The sequence below is a fragment of the Diceros bicornis genome, chromosome 24 (assembly GCF_020826845.1).
Source record: "Diceros bicornis minor isolate mBicDic1 chromosome 24, mDicBic1.mat.cur, whole genome shotgun sequence".
In the NCBI taxonomy this organism is placed as follows: Eukaryota; Metazoa; Chordata; class Mammalia; order Perissodactyla; family Rhinocerotidae; genus Diceros; species Diceros bicornis.
In genome coordinates, this window is record NC_080763.1 from 19,995,718 (window position 1) to 20,014,846 (window position 19,129).

Genomic DNA, 19,129 nt, shown 5'->3' on the forward strand with positions numbered 1-19,129 from the left:
CCGGGTACATTTACGTTTGCACTCACACATTCCTTGAACTGGCAGTATGAATTTGCCTGTCATGGCAAAGTGTAGTACTATAAACTCTTCTTGATCCCATCCTCATTGAAGTTAAGTAACTCCTCTCCTGACCATGGCTAAAGGTACATTGAAAAAATAGTAATAAATATGATAGATGCCAGAGCCGGTGGAATTCTTGACTTCCCCTAAATACTTGATTAGTGAGTGAGTGAAATAGTACCACAAGGGCGGAAATGTGCTTCATCTTGAATACATGCCAGTGTCCCAAATCAGTACCTGTCCCTGTGCTTCTGAGCATTGACTTCTGCATCCTAAGACCCTGAGGCAAAGTTGCATAGGTGGGAGATCTGCGGGTCTTAAATGGATGGTTCCCAGCATCCAGCTGACTATTATATTTCAAACTTGGTTAAGAATCAGATCCACAACCTGCCTTTGATTTCATCTTGCATTTGATATGTTCTGTAGTGGTGAGGACATTAATAAACTGAGCCTAAGCTTCCTTCATTCTATTGACTTTCTTAGTCTATATGCATTTAGTTAATGAGATTACTTTTCTTCTTGTGTTCATAAATATTGAAAACTAGGAACTTTCCAAAAATCAAATTGCATAGGCTTGTTTTCCTTCATCTAGCTTTTCTGAAACATATCTGTTAGTGACCAGGAAATAGTTCTATAAAAGTCTAATTAGTTTTTCCTGATTCAGATTCATACACATACACCTTCATCATCCAGGTTTTAGACTACCTACATGCAGAAGCATTGAGCCAAAAGAGAAGTCAAGGATGAATATGACGTTGACTGTATCTGAAACTGCTTCTACAAACTTATTAACCTGTTAATACTATCTTCAAATAGAAATGCCTAATGTAGGGTATTACCACTTATCTATACCTTTTCAAAGCAGTTGAGAAGAATATTTTTTTTTTGTTTTTTTTAAAGAATTTAATTTAATTTATTTATTTATTTTTTCCCCCAAAGCCCCAGTAGATAGTTGTATGTCATAGTTGCACATCCTTCTAGTTGCTGTATGTGGGACGCGGCCTCAGCATGGCCGGAGAAGTGGTGCGTCGGTGCGCGCCCGGGATCCGAACCCGGGCCGCCAGCAGCGGAGTGCGTGCACTTAACTGCTAAGCCACGGGGCCAGCCGAGAAGAATATTCTTATCTTTCCTCAATTATTCAGTGTCTTCTTATCATCTAGTTTGAATATTAGAAATTTTGCCTTCCATGACTTAGCGTAGAGTGCTGACCTTATAAGTGGATATGTACCAGTCACTGGTAGTATGATTTGGAGGCAAGTCATGTGATTATCAAGGTGACCCATGGGATGCCTGAGTTTACTTTTTAACTTTAAAGCTCCGTACAAATGTGAAGTAGCATTATCTTCTTTCTGTCCCTCTTCTACAAGCATATTTTCTCTTTAGAAATTACTCAATATATATTCTCTTCAACTAGAATAAAAGGATTTTTATCATTTTTCCTAATTGTCATATTTCTGATTGTCATTCTGTTAAATCTTTCATGGTTTCAGGGTTTCAAGGTCACTAAAAATATAACAACAACAACATTGGATGCCTTTTTCTTTAGAGAATATAGGAAATATTCATTTTCCGTTCTCACTAATAAAGTTTAGCAATTCTATTATGTACCTAGTAATTTCAAGGTTTTGGAATTCCTTTCTTCTCAGAAAGGAAAATTTCATTCTTTTGGCCCTAGTGTTGTCTCTAAAACATTTGAAATTTTTAAAAATTATCAGCAAAACTGGGATTTCCAAAGGTCCCCAGAAAAAGGCTGGTTAAGCGGCATACATTGTGTAAAATGAGTCATGCAGGGGAAAGAAAGGACTAGACATAGAAAAACAAATTCTCCTCAAGGTGTCTTCAATTTTCCTCTCTGACAGTAATCCTTTTAGAATTAGACAGACATATAAAGCAAAATGTAATAAATGAATACTGGATGACAATCTTTTTTTATGATTCATTAATTTTGCTTAAAATTGACTTAACACATGTAAGTACGTGTCAAAGCTGACACATGCACTTTAAAGTTTTAAAATGTACTAATCAGTTCTAGGGGTATTTATAGCAAAGGTCCTTAACAGTAGATAAGTTCTTCATACTCAAGGCCTGTCTTCAAGAGTTCAATTATTTATTGTAGTAATTTGTAGTTGTATGTGGTCGTGGTGATTAACATTTAGTAGATATTTTTCTTGGGAATTTGTATGTTGATACATATTTTTGCAATTTCTGAAAAGTAGTCTTTGCTTTGTTCTTTCTTTCACTTGCATTTATCTTTACCTTTACCCTTTGCATTTTATGTCAGCTTCAAATTTAAGATCCTCCAAGAAGCTCAAGGTTGAAACGCAGAGCTGTAGAACATCTCTACAAGTCTGTCTGCAAGCCACCCTGCTGTCTATTCTTGGAGCAGTGCCTAAGGGCAGTGGAGCTACTGCACTGCAGTCACCTGGGGGTGTTGGTTAAAATAGATTCCTCTGCCCACCCCCACACCCACTGAGCAGTATTTCTGGGGGCCGGGCATGAGAATCTGCCTTTTAAACTAGCTTCCCAAGTGACTCCCTGAATACTGAATTTTGAGAACGACTGCCTTTTGGTATATGCCAAGGGCTTGCCGCATCAGTCTCTAACATGCAGTAACGTGTTTTGCTCCTCAACAAGATGGTTGATGGAGGCTTGAGTTTACCCAGAATGAATGCCCTTCTCTCTATTTTGTAGCCTGTAAGTCCAGGTCCTTCAAGTCTAAAGATACTCCCTTTCAGTTCGGCAGTTAATAATTCTTTTCTCTGGTTTCCAGGTGTTTATGGGCACAGAGATTTGTTAATGATTAAGGGGTAGAGGTTGTTTTTCTCCTTAAGGAAGGTGAGAGCAGGACACACTCAGTCTTAAACAGTTATTGGACATTGTTCTGATGCCTGTGTTATTCAGCATTACAGTCTTGTCCAATTTCCATCTATTGGTTAAGAACAAAACAGTTCTTTTGCTTGAATCAGAAGTACTGGGAAAGATGCTCTTAACTTGATGTCTGTGGACAGAATTCAGGGGTCTGCAAAACAGTTCTTTTGCTTGAATCAGAAGTACTGGGAAAGATGCTCTTAACTTGATGTCTGTGGACAGAATTCAGGGGTCTGTGAACGTGAATGGCACGTATTTCACATTTATTTTCACTGACCCCCAATTGAAATTTAGCATTTCCTTCAATTATGAATGTAGGCAACGAACCACCATGTGATAAGCTCTGTGATTTTATTGCCACTGGAAAGCCACAGGTATTTTCATCTCATATTCTTTCTTGTTGGAGATATCTCAAAACATTGCTTGTGCACATCACTACTTCAAAATTATAGTAGTTATTAGACCAACTGCTAAAACTTATGTAAATTTTATGCTATTACATCATATTTTTAAATTATTTTGATACTATATTTTTCATTATAATTGATTTCTGTTGAAATCTTGTATATTTTGTTTTATGCATTTACACATATTATTATGAGAAGGGATCCATAGGCTTCACTAGACTGCCAGAGGGGATCAGGTACAAAAAATGGGTAAGAACACTTATGTTAGATCTTGTCTAGGATCTTTTCATCCTAAAGTATTTCCCTTTTTTTTTGAGATATTTCTCTTAAATGAACTATTTTTTCCTATTCTTACAGTCGTCTCATTGTTATATATATATTTTTACTGTAGCAGACTCCACTGGAACCCATTCGCTGTACACAACATACAAAGACTATGAAATCATGTTCCATGTTTCTACCATGCTGCCATATACACCTAACAACAAGCAACAGGTAAGAGGTCCTTGTGTTATTTGTGTTTTTTCGCCCTTGTTTCGTTTCCCCCAGAAGCCTAAGTGGCAAGTTTGTAAAATCTTAAACCAGAATTTAATGTTGCACCTGTGACAGCAGCAGGAAGCTCTGTACTTTGTGGAAGTAAGGAATAGCAAATGAGCTGAAAACAAATGAAGAGACACAAATTCTAGGTTAACAGCCAGCTGGATGGCTTTGTGAATTAATCATTTGCTTTTCACCCACGGGGATTGAGGTTTTCATGAAATCTGAAGAGAACAAGTTGAAATCATGGTGATTAGATGACTCTGCAGGGTTGCAAAGAACATATATGAGTGGGTGAAGTTTCAGCTCAAGAGGCCAGTGTACAAAGCAAGGAAGTACTGATGTTTCATTTCAGATTTCAAAGGAGGTTTGGTATAGTAACTTGGAGAAAAATCAAAATAAATGTCAGTGGGATCTCAGAAAAATGTTTTTTCCTTAACGTGTTGGTCAGGAGATAGCAAGAAACATAAATAACAGTTGCATTTGTGTACATCATACACAGATTTAAAAGCACAATGCCTAGTACTAAAATGCAGTCAGTGAGACAGTGCAATGTGGGAACTAAGAAGTGACAGGTTGTTACAGAGCGAAGTGGAAACTGACAGTAGTGTTTTAAAGAGTATGTAGTCGTCGTTGTTTTAAAAAAATATTTCAAAATAAATGATACCAAACTGGTTATTTAAAATAACCAGAGAGCTAACAGACTCTCCTTTCTTTCAATAGCTGTTATAAACACAAGCAGTCCAGTATTACATCTGACCTTAAAATGGATATAGATTTTGTTATTGTCAATTGTTGTACTAACAGAATGCTGGCCAGCTGCAGAATGAATCACATCCTCCTTCACAGAATTCAACCAAACACGGATCCAATCTAACCCTCCATTAGTTTAGGTTTGATTAAATCACAAATCTAGGTAACACAGTTTTGCCTCTTAAGATTACCAAAGTAATCAAAAATAGGAAGCAAAGCAATGAATCAGCTGTAAAGTGAAAATAAACCTATTTTAAGATAAATTCCATGATCTGGAGTTTGTTGGCAATTTGTTTTATGCAAACGCCAATTTCTAGATTTCTCTGAGAGAAAAACATCATGTTAAGAAAAAAATACTAAACTTGTTATTCTGATCAGTCAGTAGACAAAAAATTTAAGAACGTTAACAAATATCTTTAAAGGGGAGTTAAAGGCTTATTCTACCTGATTACTGGGGGATGGGGAGGGCTGGATTTAGAACAAGATTCAATTAATTGTTTATTTCTAGCCCAATGAGTTGGTGCTGAGCCGAGTGAGTTGGCATTTAAATGGACAGCTATCTAAGTTATTTAATTTTGAGGTCCAATCAAGGTAAAAGTATTATGGTCCTAAATCAGAATGAAAGAGTAATTGGTACTGCCACATATTAAGAAATTTAATTGTCTAGGTAAAGAACTTATTTCTTCTATATAGATTACTTTATGATTGGGAAAAACAGAAAGAACATATATTTTTTAATCTTTTTACAAGAATTTGTTTATAAATACTATCTTTTTTTCATTACATATAACGTGAGATTTATTTCTATTTGGCTCCTTTATTAAGACATTAATATTACATATCAAGCCATATTTCAAAGCAAGAATGGCATTGCATGAAAAAGACAATGACATCATCTATGCAGGAATGACATAATACATAGACAAATTGTATTTGTTCTTGGTATGTCCAAGATCCTGAATAGATTAATGATCTTTAATAATGGGTATATTTTGTATAGCAACCAATACAGACCAGCCTTTATTTCCATAACATCTAATAATATGTTTAGAAATGAAGTAAGCTGCCTCATTAGAAGATAATTTGGGATGCTTTAAAATTCCTAAGGTTAAAAGTACATTTCCTGAACATTCTAACTCAACCCTGATCTAAAAGGCTATTGTTTCTCCCAGCTGGCAGCCAATACTAGATCACTGATTTTACTGGTATGTAATTTGTGTGAGTTAAATGTCACTGGAGAATTAAAAAAAAAGTTTTATAAATGCAAGCTTATGTTTAATAGATAGTTTATATGAATGTCACATTTAGTTGTTTTCTTCCTTTTAAGAGCCTCCATATAATAAATATGAGACATACACATTTTTTTCAATTTTTCTTTACACTGTTGAATTAACTACCTAATAAACCCTTCCTGAAAAGACGCTGGCCTAGGGTGATTTGGAGTTTCTGAATTTGAAAGCCACCTTTCCAAAACACCTTTTAAAGTGAAACAGAGGTAGTCTTAAGCAGCTTTCACTGTAATTAAAGAAACTATTTAAACTTGAAATTTAACCTGCTTTTAAATTGTTGCGACATTCTGGAATATTATTAATTTCCACAGTCCCAGCTTGTGACAGAAAAAGTATATCAAAAAACACCTTAGCCACATTTCTTTGACTGAAGCTGATTAAACCAGAACGTAAATTGTCTTGTAATTACTTCAGCCGTTCTCATCTCTAAAAATCTTCCCTATGGCAAGTTTCTTTCTTATATGAAAATGGAACAAAACTGTTGTTATGGAAACTGAGGATTTGGAGATGCTGGGACTTGGCGTAATATGCCAGATATTGGTTAGATTTATTTGAATGAGCTATATATTTTATGCAAATTTCAGAATATTCATTTCTGTGTTCTTCCTTGGAGGGAATGATAAGACAGGCTAGAATATTGGCAATACTGTGTAACTTACCTCCCCTAATATGTACTGATTAATAATGAATGTTTTAAATACAGTTACATAAAGGAATTGGGGAGGAAAAAACAGAGCATTGTCATTTATGTCGTTTGCTTATTTTTTCTTTTAGCTCCTACGGAAGCGGCACATTGGAAATGATATTGTAACAATTGTTTTCCAAGAGCCTGGAGCACAGCCATTCAGCCCGAAAAACATCCGATCCCACTTTCAGCACGTTTTCGTCATAGTCAGGGTTCACAACCCCTGCACCGATGGTGTCTGTTACAGGTATTGGTGCTGCAGTGGTGGCTGGATGGGCGTTGGCCGGTGGTCACGTGGAGGGCCTCGTCCAGCCCTGCTTTCTGCAGTGGCAGTGGGAAGTCTATTGCTATTTGCTTTTGTCTTTAAACTGCATGCAGACTGCGGAATTCACACCATGACGTAACCTGATGGCGTTGACATCCCCCAGACACGTTGGTTAGACACCTGCCGTTTCCATTTGCACCTCCTCCTTAGGTGGTGTCCTTTCTCCATACCATCTGGTCACCAACTAATTACTCATACTGCTAATTATATTTTGCTTTTGGCATGGCAAGAGCAGAGAATGATCATAATAAGTAGGGAAGAGAATCTTATTTTTTTAAAATTATTATTATTAAAAAAGCCCAGGGGGGCCAGCCCAGGGGCGCAAGCGGTTAAGTGTGCGACTCTGCTGCAGCGGCCCAGGGTTCGCTGGTTCGGATCCTGGGCACACACATGCACCGCTTGTCAAACCATGCTGTGGCGGCGTCCCATATAAAGTGGAGGAAGCTGGGCACAGATGTTAGCCCAGGGTCAGTCTTCCTCAGCAAAAAAAAGAGAATTGGCAGATGTTAGCTCATGGCCGATCTTCCTCACAAAAAAAAAAAAAAAAGCCCAAAGCCTTGCTTAGGGCTGACTTCACAGTAACATTTCTTTTTTTTTTTTTTTTTTTTTTTTTTTTTTATGTGAGGAAAATCAGCCCTGAGCCAGCATCCATGCTAATCCTCCTCTTTTTGCTGAGGGAGACCGGCTCTGAGCTAACATCTATTGCCAGTCCTCCTCCTTCTTTTTCCCCAAAGCCCCAGTAGATAGTTGTATGTCATAGTTGCACATCCTTCTAGTTGCTGTATGTGGGACGCGGCCTGAGCATGGCCGGAGAAGCGGTGCGTTGGTGCGTGCCTGGGATCCGAACCCGGGCCGTCAGTAGCGGAGCACGCGCACTTAACCGCTAAGCCTCGGGGCCAGCCCCACACTAACGTTTCTGACTGCAATCTTAGAGGCATTTCTGTGCTTTATGAAGCATTTGGTGGAATTGTTGCAATGTCCCTTGTTGACCTAGTCTCATGAGTGTCAGAATTCAAGCATCCATCTGCAGAGGCCTTTGCAGGAATACACTAGGGGTTTGATGTGGAAGAGGATAAGGGCCTGTGATGCTTGGTTGACATGAGTGTAGTGCCAAGAAGATGTGTAAGGACATTCTAGCACTAATAAGATGTTTCCAGTATGCATCTATCCTTTCAGGCTATGAAATTTCATCATAGCTTTCTGTCCCTAAAATTTCCAATATTAGGCTTTGTTAATGTTCAATATTTGTTTTTGAATTAATATAGCCACCCACAGAGAAAGTGGCCAACATAGACTGATAATTGCTTTGTTTTGAGATCCACGACTGTCTAATTCTAATTCTAGGTGTAATGCAGGTTAATTATAGGAGTAGAGCAAGCAAGTTCAGGGAAGAGAACAAGTAGAGGTTACTTTGGAATACTGTGACTGCCGCCATCCTTGCACTTTCCACAATGACTACGTATGTTGAGCTCTGATTATTAGCCCAGCACTATTCCAGGTACCTTAAATCTGTTACCTCATGTAATTTTTAAAACCTGTGAGGTAGGTGCTGTTTTCATCCTCATTTTCAGATGAGGAAGCGTAATCCCATGGGGATAGGTGACCTGCCTGAGGTCAGCTGGTACTGGGCAGAGTTGAGATACAAATGCGTTAAGTCTGATTCTAGAGCCCAGTCTCTTCACCGCTCTGCCATGCTGCCTCACTCCCATGCCGCGTGAAGCGGGGGAGGGGGGGGACGACCTTGCTGCCCTTGCTGCTGACATACAAGCTATTCCAGAACCTCTCAGGGCCCAAGCTTATGTGACAACCTGAGACCGAGGAGGTCTGTAGTTTCCTAGGCCCAGAGACTGGAAATTCAAACAGAGGAGACCTAGATCTGAAGTCTCTTGTCAAGAATATGGTCTCTGAGGAGCCGGCCGGGTGGAGCAAGCGGTTAGGTGCGCGCGCTCCGCTTCGGTGGCCCGGGGTTCGTCGGTTCGGATCCCGGGCGTGCACCGATGCACTGCTTGGCAAGCCATGCTGTGGCAGCGTCCCATATAAAGTGGAGGAAGATGGGCATGGATGTTAGCCCAGGGCCAGTCTTCCTCAGCAAAAACAGAGGAGGATTGGCAGATGTTAGCACAGGGCTGATCTTCCTCACAAAATAAATAAAAAAATAAAAAAGGCATTGCAGTAGTCCAAGCTGAGATGATGAAAACCTTGGCTAGAGAGCAGCAGAAACACAAAGTGAAAAAAAAAAAAAAAAGAATATGGTCTCTGAAAGCTGCTTTAGTTAGGTATAGAAAGAAAGAAGCAGCACAGAACGTTTGGCTGTAGTTGGGGAGGATAACTATTTGCAATTAGAAAATACCCCAAGCAATTGAAACATGCTATGTACTGGATTCATGCAAAGGATTTCATGCTATGGAGATAGAAAGCTAAACTCTTTTGAATGGTCACTAGGAAGTTTGAGGAATGGAAAGCTATGCAGTTGCCTGTAGAGAGAGATTCTTATTTAAAAGCCTTTGTCTAGGGCCGGCCCCGTGGCTTAGCGGTTAAGTGCACGCGCTCCGCTGCTGGCGACCTTGGTTCGGATCCTGGGCGTGCACTGACGCACCGCTTCTCCTGCCATGCTGAGGCCTTGTCCCACATACAGCAACTAGAAGAATGTGCAGCTATGACATACAACTACCTACTGGGGCTTTGGGGGAAAAAATAAATAAATAAAATTATTAAAAAAAAAAATGCTTTAAGAAAAAAGCCTTTGTCTAAATAAAGTGCTGTCCAATAGAAATATAATGCAAACCACATATTAATATTTTCTAATAGCTGTATTTTTTAAAAGTAACAAGAAATAGTCAAAATTAATTTGAACAATGTTTTTTGACCCAATAATATATTACTTACCTGCTTATCCCAAATGTTATTTTAACATGTAATTTTTAAATTTTAAAAATTATTTGTGATATCTTACACATTTTTGGACTAAGACTGAAATCTGGAGTGCATTTTAGACTTATAGGTCATCTCAGGGTACTCAATTTTTATTGGAAATAATCTGTATTTAGATTTCATAGAATTTGTGATTGGAAAAGTAGATTTATATACTCAGATTGTTCCAATTATGCTTTTAAAAAGCTTTCAAATAACTGCATTGAGTGTCAGTCTTTAAAATTTAATATAATTGAATACTCCCTGGTCACACTGGCCACACTTCGAGTGCTCAGTAGCTACGTGTGGCCAGTGCAAGTCTCAATAGACTGATGAGGAGGAAAGATGGCTTCACTTTCTTCGACACTTTGCTAGGTGAGGAGGTGATATATGTTTTATTATTTTCACCCCTCCCTCCTTGAAAATCATGATTTCTGCTGTCTCTCTTATTTTTAATCTATTGCCTGGAGAGCCCGTCTTCCTAACCCCTCCGTGTGATGCTGGGAGCCGGGGTAGAAAGACACTGAACACCCCTGCTCGTGACACATGGGCTAGTCTAGAATTCCCCAGCTGCCAACCTTGTTTGAAGCCCCAGTGCACTGCTTATAAACTGTGAATTTTGGCCTTTTATAAATCCAAATTGTTTTCTAAAAACAAACTGATATTTTGTAAATATCGGTTTATAACATCCCTGAAAGAAATCACAAGAAACTGAAGCAGTGATCTTTTTCCTGTGATAAACTTTGGGTACATTAATTTTTCTCAGTCCTTCTCAAATGGAGGTAGGCATGTTTCCTGGGGAATGTGGTGTCAGGAGATGTTAAATTTAAAGGCTCAGAATAAATCGGGCACCTCTCTTATAGTCTTTAATGCTTGGGGGAAGGGGTGCGAAGGGGTTTATTTCTTCATGAAAATAAATGTATTATGACGTAGAATGGAAAATTTGTATGAATTTTAAGATAACACATGGGTCTTCAAAGAATTTCCATACCTGTGAGTTTTTCTCATACCCCAGCCACCCCCCAAACTACTAGGGGTATGAATTTATAGGCCTCTTTCGTTAGGGGCACTTTGGTGGGAACGTTTAGAGATGCGTTGATTTATACTGATTTTATTTAAATCTAATTTAATTTTATCCTTAAGTGATGTAGTTAGAGTAAGTCAATGCTTTTTTTTTTTTTTTTTTTTTGAGGAAGGTTAGCCCTGAGCTAACATCCAATGCCAATCCTCCTCTTTTTTGCTGAGGAAGACTGGCCCTGAGCTAACATCCGTGCCCATCTTCCTCTACTTTATATGGGATGCTTCCACAGCATAGCTTGACAAGCAGTGCATCAGTCCGCGCCTGGGATCTGAACCGGCAAACCCCGGGCCACCAAAGCGGGGTGCATGAACTTAACCGCTACGCCACCAGGCCGGCCCCCTCAAGTGCTTTTTATCATTCAAAATTCCTTGTTCCCAACTTTCTGCACTGTAAACACTCACATTTGTTTACTGACGCCACCTCCTTGGTGCCTGAACTGTGGAAGGTGCAAAAGTTGTTTTCTCAGGAGCTTCTTGCTGAAATTGTGTAGAGAAGTGTGGGGTCAACATAGGCTAAAGTTATAAGGAATGCTTAGCTAAGAAAATGGGATTTGGTGTGTGTTTTAAAGCACAAATGGATGGAATTCAATAGGAAAAAGAGGATTCTAGGAATGGCCAGCAGTATATATGGAAGTGTAGACATGGGAAGGAGAGTGGAAAGGGATAGTAAGTACAGTAAGAAGGCTACTACTGGAGGAAAGATTACTAGGCACTGGAGGCCCTTGGAATGCTAGGCCATCAAATAACACTGTATAAATAGGGTCTTTGGAAAATTTACCGAATGTCACCATGCAAGGTAATTTGTATACAAAAAGACAAATTTGGAGCTTATTGTTGTTACCCATTTATTTTTTACCAGTTCTTTACAGCCCTTATCATATATGTGCTAGGCACTATTCTAGGCCCTGGGATGCAGGAGGAGAACAGAGAACAATTCCAATAGTGGATATGGAAATGAGGCCCTGAAATAATGTGTGTTATTTCTCCCTGGGGACTGGAAAGTTTATATAGGAAAAACTGACTAATTCAAACTAATTCCAGAAGCCAGATAACCTTGAATAGTAAACATAGCCAAGAACTCAGAAATTAATCACTAAGTCTGTATAGTAAAGCTTATGCCCCTACCTGATAAGAGAGCCCTCTGGGTTCTATTATTTTATTTGTATCATTACAGTGAGCTGAATTGTCTGGTCCCAGTTGATAGAGCAGATTACAAGCAACAAATCAAAAAGATAAAGGAGCGGTTTAGTGGCAAGAATGTACTGAAAACATCAGTAAGTGATTACTGATAAGGGACATGCAGAAAAGCTATTCACATCAAAGATAGAAATTCAATCAGTGTAGTGGTCTGGGATCACTTGGTTTGGGAGCAAACAACCAAATATACTTCACTCACCCCTGAGGGCCTCACTTTGTGAAAACACAGTGTAAAAATTCTTTTCACCATTTTTAACAACTAATGAATTAATGGATCTAGGCATTGATCATCAAAGGCTGCAGATATCACAAAAAGAGACAAATGTGTGTCTCATAATGGAAGGACACAACCCCACCTATGAATTAGTCTTGTCCCCTCCTCCCCAAATTGAATCTCAATCTGATCAAACCTCTAGAGAAGCTAATTTACAGAAAATACAAAAGACAGAAGAACATGTTTGTATTCAGCAAAATTCAGACTCTGGACAACTCTATGTGACAAACAGCCCAATTTCTTCAACAAATAAATTGCAAGAAATAAAAGGGAAAGAGAAGTGGAAGAGAACTAACAGAATAAAAAAAAAAATTTAAGATAAAATAAATTAATTGCAATAATTAGGTGTGGACCTTATTTGGATCCAATTCTGACACAAACACTATTAAAAAAACCTTAGGACATCTTACGCAATTGAAAATTGGAACATTGACTCACTATGTGGTGAAATTAAAGATTTATTGTTAATTTTAAAACTAGTATAGTAATAAGTGGTTATAGTAATGACCTGAATCTTCAAAACAAATGTTCAATTGTGGTCAGTAACTATGGTTAGGAAGGTAGAAATATATGTTACTCCTCTCAGAAAGATTTCCATATTCAGTGGTCAAAATGTAATAAATGTTGAAAGGAGTTAGTATGATGTAGTGCAAAAAGCACTTGGAATCAGACCAGATTGTGAAACCTCTCAGATCTTAAATTTCCCTCTCTGTGCAGTGGAAGTTGCTTGATATCTACTGAAAATCCCATCGAAGTATTGAGTGTAGGCAGGGACTGCAGTGTGTGCGCTGTAAATGTCCATGCCTTTCTTCTTTTCTTCTCTTGAATAAAAACAAATAAATATGCAAGCTTCAACTAGGAAGAAAAAAATCAAAGTAGTGGAAATTTCTTTCAGAAAGGCTGTTCTAAGCCATAATTAATCAGTATCCCTGTTTTCCAATGTAGCTGACCTTTCTAAGACAGAAATCTGAATATGTCACTTTTCATGCTTAGAACCATTTAGGGAAAAGTTCAGACTCCCTAGCATAGCCTGCTGCATGGAGTCCTTCAGGTCTGGCTTTTCCTGTCTCTCAGCCTCCACTGGCACCTCTGCCGATCCTCCCCCCGACGACTACCTCACTCTTGAGCCATGTGGAGCTACTTACAGCTCCCAGAACATCCCGTGCTCTGCCCTCCTCTTGCACATACTGCTCCCAGGCAGCAATGCCTCTTCACACATACACCCCTGCCCCTCCTTCATCTGATGAATTCCTGCTTTTCTTTTCTCTGGGTGGGCTCCCCTGACCTCCCAGGACTAGACTGCCTTTCCTAAATGTTTCCAGTAGCACCCTGCACTGGAGAGCCCTCGACCACTGGATATAGCCCACACCAGACTGTGAGCTTCTGGAGGGCTGAGCCAGTGACCTCTCATCCTTGATCCTCAACATCAGCACACTGCCTAGCGTACAATCAGTGCACAGTGAGTGCTGGTGAATGAATACTATTAGAGGTCGAGAACCCCCCAGGGAGGGGATGATGGGCACACGTTTGTTCTGCACTGATCTTTCCTGTCCTTTGCCCAGGTCTGCTTTCGGGAAGCTCCCCAAGCTGGCAGTCTGATCCAGGCTCCAAGAAGGGGAAACTTACCTCCACCATTTTGATGCTAAGTCCCTTTCCCTTTAAATTTTGGGTTGGGAATTGTTTATTACTGTTTCCATGGTGCTCCAGACGTTCAAATGTCTTATTCTTCTCATTTTTTTCCATTGAGACTTATGTTCAGATGTCTCTGGAACCTTCCCATATATCAACTTGAAATTGGCTTTGGGTATTAAGACCTGCTACTTCACCCAAGGTCTTTGATGCCAGCAAATGTTACAAGGCCTGGACCCACTAGAAACAGCCTAATGGTGGTCTCTTTGGCTGTGTGACTCTTGTAGATGGTCCCTTTCGCAAGCCCCTTAAGAGTAAAAGGTTTAAAAAACGTTCCCCCGGAGGGAATAAGTGTGGTCTTGTCTTAGAGCATGCTGTTGGCTGTCCAGAAGCTCAGATTCCAATCCTGGCTCTCTCAAAGAAGCTCTGGGCAAATCATTTCACTGCTCTGAGTCTGTTTCCTGGAGAAGTGAAGAATTTGTACCAGCTGTTCAAACGGAGGTTCAGGGATACGTCAAATGACAGCATAGAACACAGGACACCTTCCTGGTCTCTCAGTCGTACTCCAAGATTTTGGAGACAGAACATATTGTGTTAAAATGAACACAAATATTCTTTAGTAGAATGCAAAGTCGAGATGAATTTTAAGAGGAAACTCAATTTTATTGGCAGAGTTTGAGGAACACTGAGTTCTCCTTCCAGTGCTAACTTTCCATTAACTGTTCCAGCCTCTGAGCTTCTGTCTGTCTGTCATCTAGATAACCCTCTTGAGGAGAACACCCTAGTCCACGGCAGTGCTGAGTAAATAAGGTATGGTTATAATTTTAGAGAGTGTTATTTCTAAGGAGATACAGTATTGCCGACAAGGCTAACAGAAGTGGGGCCAAGCTGAAGCCCTTTGGAATCTGCTTTTAAAAATAGCAAGAACCATTTATAATTAATGCATCTTAAGTATCTATATATAGCAACCTGAAATTCTAGAAAGACTTCTTTTCTCATGGAAGCAAAAATATTCTTTCTTCTTAGCAGAAAGCAAACTTTATTATCAAGAGTTCAGAATTTGTGGCATCAAATTATCATCTAATGAGCTTTTTAACCTTGTGGAAAACCTTGAAAATTAGATTTACCCAAAAGAAAATCCCTTATTTGAAAAGAGCATTCTAGGGTATCATCTTCCTCATCATCTTCAGTAAGGATTCTATTTCTAATGATGCAAAGCAATTTTAGTGTTTGTATCATTTACCTCCCTACCATGATGAATCATTGATAATTATAGTTTGAAGATTCAGTTCTTTCCCTCATAGTTCATTCTAGAGGCTTCTAATTATTGGGGGATTTTCAGTATATGTTTGTCTAAAGTTCTATCAGTTAATAAATAGATCTGTAGGAAGCCAGTGAGTTTAAGGGGCAAGTGGTTGGATGGTGCTCCTATTGACACCCCCGATAAGCATTTTTATCTCCTTAATTAAAATAAAATCACAGCTATTTCTTGAGAAAGAATAATGATTTGAAGTGAAATTAGCAAGAGAAGAAATTGCCAATTTAAAAATGAAAGACATGGGGGCCGGCCTCGTGGCATAGTGGTTAAGTGCGCGCCCTCCGCTGCTGGCGGCCCTGGTTCAGATCCCGGGCGTGCACTGAGGCACCGCTTGTCAGGCCATGCTGTGGCGGCGTCCCAGATAAAGTGGAGGAAGATGGGCACAGATGTTAGCCCAGGGCCAGTCTTCCTCAGCAAAAAGAGGAGGATTGGCATGTATGTTAGCTCAGGGCTGATCTTCCTCACCAAAAAAAAAAAAAAAAAGACATATTTCTGAATCTTTACAGGATTCCTCTTAGACAAGCTAGCAAATCTGGATTTTAGCATCTTTTGCTTGACTTAAGAGAAAAAAATAACATGATCAAATTAAAATTATACAGCTGTCAGCATTCAAGCCAGACAGTTCACAATAGACAAGAAAAATTGCCTTCCTAATACTGGTATAATTAGGCTGTAATGCAGATGGAGGCTTCTGTGAATTCTCTTCTCCACTTAGAAAATGGAGTGTTGCTTGCCACCTTTCTTTGTCATGAAGTGAACTAGATAGTCTTTTGTGTGTGTGTGTGAAAACCAACAAATAGGCCATTCTGTGGCATCTGCTGACAAAATATGTAATTTGTATCCTGAGGTTCCTGATTTTTATTTATCCTATTTCACAAGAAATAATCATTTTTTTGAAAAGCAAAGCCAAATGTCTTAAAGCAAATCTTTCTTAAAATAAATAAAACATAATGAAACAGAGCTCTTCAATTGAATTTGAAAGATATGTACTTTCTGATTATGTTCTTTCCATTCTGGGAGTTCAGAGAAAGCAGATTTCATATTGCTTCCCTAATACTTAGTACAATTGCTTAGTACAATTCCTCACTTTTAAATAATTAGCTATTTTGAAAAGAGGGCTGTTTGATCTGCTAGAATCATTTCCAGCCCGCTCAAACTTTGCTGAGGTCCTGGAATAAGATCTTGGTACATGATATAAAACAGACAACCTCTCTGTTTCCATTTAACTTCTGTTGTTGTTGTTGTTTTAAGGAAAACTTAATTGTTTTTTCTTTTGAGATTAAACATAATAGGTTATCAGAAATACTCAGAAGAACCTTTTCTTAGGCCCAATTTTAGCAATATAGATGCAGAAGAAATGACTGGAACAGACTTTTTTAAGTCAATCTTGCTTAAAGGAATGGAAAAGAAAAATATTTTTCTCACAGATAAATAGTCAGAATCAAATACCAAAAGTAAAGAATTTGGACCAATGAATAGCTCAATTTAAAAATGATTTTAAAGCAGTGTTGCTATTACCATAAAAATCATAATCATTTTATTACTTACTGAAATTCCAATTTTCACTTTAAAATTATGCTTTGTGATCTGGTTGCATAATGCCTGACACATGGGCCAACAAATAATATCTGTTTAAAAAAATCTAATCTATTTCTCTTATGTCATGTGTCTTTTGATATTTTCATTATAAGCTATCTGCCTATGGGCATCACATCTAAAATGGAGACCACATCTGTGGTCTAATGGAGTCTGTGCTTGTTCTGAAAGGTTATGTGAATATAGTAAACCATGCCCCCCTGCCCTTTGGAATCAGTAGGTATTTAAAATGTTTTTTATGAAGAAGATCACAGTAAGTCTTTTTTTCATGGAGTTATGGTTGGTTTACTATCTGTTAATGAAAAGACAGTTTTTACTTTAAGCTTTTTGGGGTTTTTGGCCTAGAAAAAATTTTATGTTCTGTAAACTGTAAATACGGTTGAATGAAAACATGTGCTCATGTTAAGCAGAAAGGTACGTTGTTTCACATGGGACGATGGCAGTTATGTTCCCAAGGGCCATCTTTGTCTTAGAGAAGGTGTATTTTATTCTCATACTGTGAGACCGAGAAGTATTAACATGCCTCTTTCTCTTTGATCTTTGCCTTGTCTCTTAGTGTGGCCGTCACCAGGTCCAGAGATGTACCTTCCTTTGGACCTCCCATCCCCAAAGGGGTCACTTTCCCGAAGTCAAATGTGTTCAGGGACTTCCTTTTGGCCAAAGTGATTAATGCAGAAAATGCCGCTCATAAATCGGAAAAGTTCCGGGCCATGGCAACACGGACCCGCCAGGAGTACCTGAAAGATCTGGCAGAAAAGAATGTCACCAACACCCCTATTGACCCATCTGGCAAGTTCCCGTTTATCTCTCTGGCCTCTAAGAAGAAGGAGAAGTCTAAGCCCTACCCAGGAGCTGAGCTCAGTAGCATGGGGGCCATTGTGTGGGCCGTCCGTGCCAAAGACTACAACAAGGCTATGGAAATAGACTGCCTTCTGGGGGTCTCCAATGAGTTCATCGTCCTCATCGAGCAGGAAACCAAGAGCGTGGTTTTCAACTGTTCCTGCAGAGATGTGATCGGGTGGACCTCAACTGACAGCAGCCTCAAAATCTTCTATGAGCGGGGAGAGTGTGTTTCGGTGGAGAGTTTCATTAACAGTGAGGATACCAAAGAGATTGTCAAAAGGTTGCAGGTGAGTCTGTTCCTTCCACTTACCTACAAGCAATTTCCATCTCATAAAGCTTTCAGTATCCACTAGAGCCAAGTCACTGAAGCTTGTACTGTTTTATTAGCAGCTCTCAAGACTCCCCTTCATGTTGTGAAGCAATACAGAGTTGATCTCACACACATTTTCCATCATTTTTCGGAAAAGCAGTAGAACATGTGGAAGAAGGCACAATTACTGTGTGTGTTAGAACCCATTTGCATGTGACCTGACCCCACTGCCTTGGTGACTGATGATGTAGCCCAGCCAACCTGCTGTAGTTGTTGAAAAGAATTATTTGATTGAGTATCTGTTGCCTTGAAGTTTTTAAGGGCAAATGAGTAGCAGAATACGGTTTCCCTTAGCTGCCAGCTCCCTGTAGGTCGCTGTTAGAGGTTTCCTTGTAACTTCAGTGAAGACATTGAGTTCTTTGGATGCAACAAATATATTCTTTTTGGTCTAATGAATAGAGACTAGTGAAGGGGAAATACCCAGACTGCTCTTCAGCTGGCAGTAGACTATTCAGAAATAACCCTGCTTGCAGCGTTTTTCCAGTTCCATGTCCACCACTTAATACCCTGTTGCGTTAAACCATGATATCTTTTGTTTCCTTCTCTAGTTTGTGTCAAAAGGTTGTGAATCAGTGGAGATGACTCTGCGAAGGAATGGGCTAGGACAGCTTGGCTTCCATGTCAACTACGAGGGCATTGTGGCGGACGTGGAGCCCTACGGCTATGCCTGGCAGGCAGGGCTGAGGCAGGGCAGCCGGCTGGTGGAGATATGCAAGGTGGCAGTGGCCACTCTGAGCCACGAGCAGATGATCGATCTCCTGAGAACATCTGTCACGGTGAAGGTGGTCATTATCCCCCCACATGATGACTGCACTCCCCGCAGGTAGGTCTAAGTTGGCAGCTATGAGCCTGAGAGTCCAGGGCTGGGTTTGTGGACCATGTAGAACGTCTCCCCCTGAGTAAGGGGAGTAGCGTGTTGTGAAGAGCGCTAGGTTACATATGATGCTGAAAGTTCCATCCATGGAAAGTCTGACTTTCAGCATGTGGC

The 19,129-nt window shown here is 39.6% G+C and overlaps 1 protein-coding gene across 13 annotated transcripts in view; it reads left to right on the top strand.

The window, feature by feature from the left end:
- The window catches only part of SIPA1L1 (signal induced proliferation associated 1 like 1), a 357,896-nt gene that overhangs the window by 264,943 nt on the left and 73,824 nt on the right, over positions 1-19,129 (top strand). For all 13 annotated transcript variants that reach the window (XM_058567248.1, XM_058567256.1, XM_058567261.1 and 10 more), the window contains 4 exons: positions 3,727-3,830; positions 6,689-6,846; positions 17,485-18,058; positions 18,690-18,964. In XM_058567248.1, the coding sequence (XP_058423231.1) occupies positions 3,727-3,830; positions 6,689-6,846; positions 17,485-18,058; positions 18,690-18,964 (1,111 nt within the window). The remainder of the gene's footprint in view (positions 1-3,726; positions 3,831-6,688; positions 6,847-17,484; positions 18,059-18,689; positions 18,965-19,129) is intronic.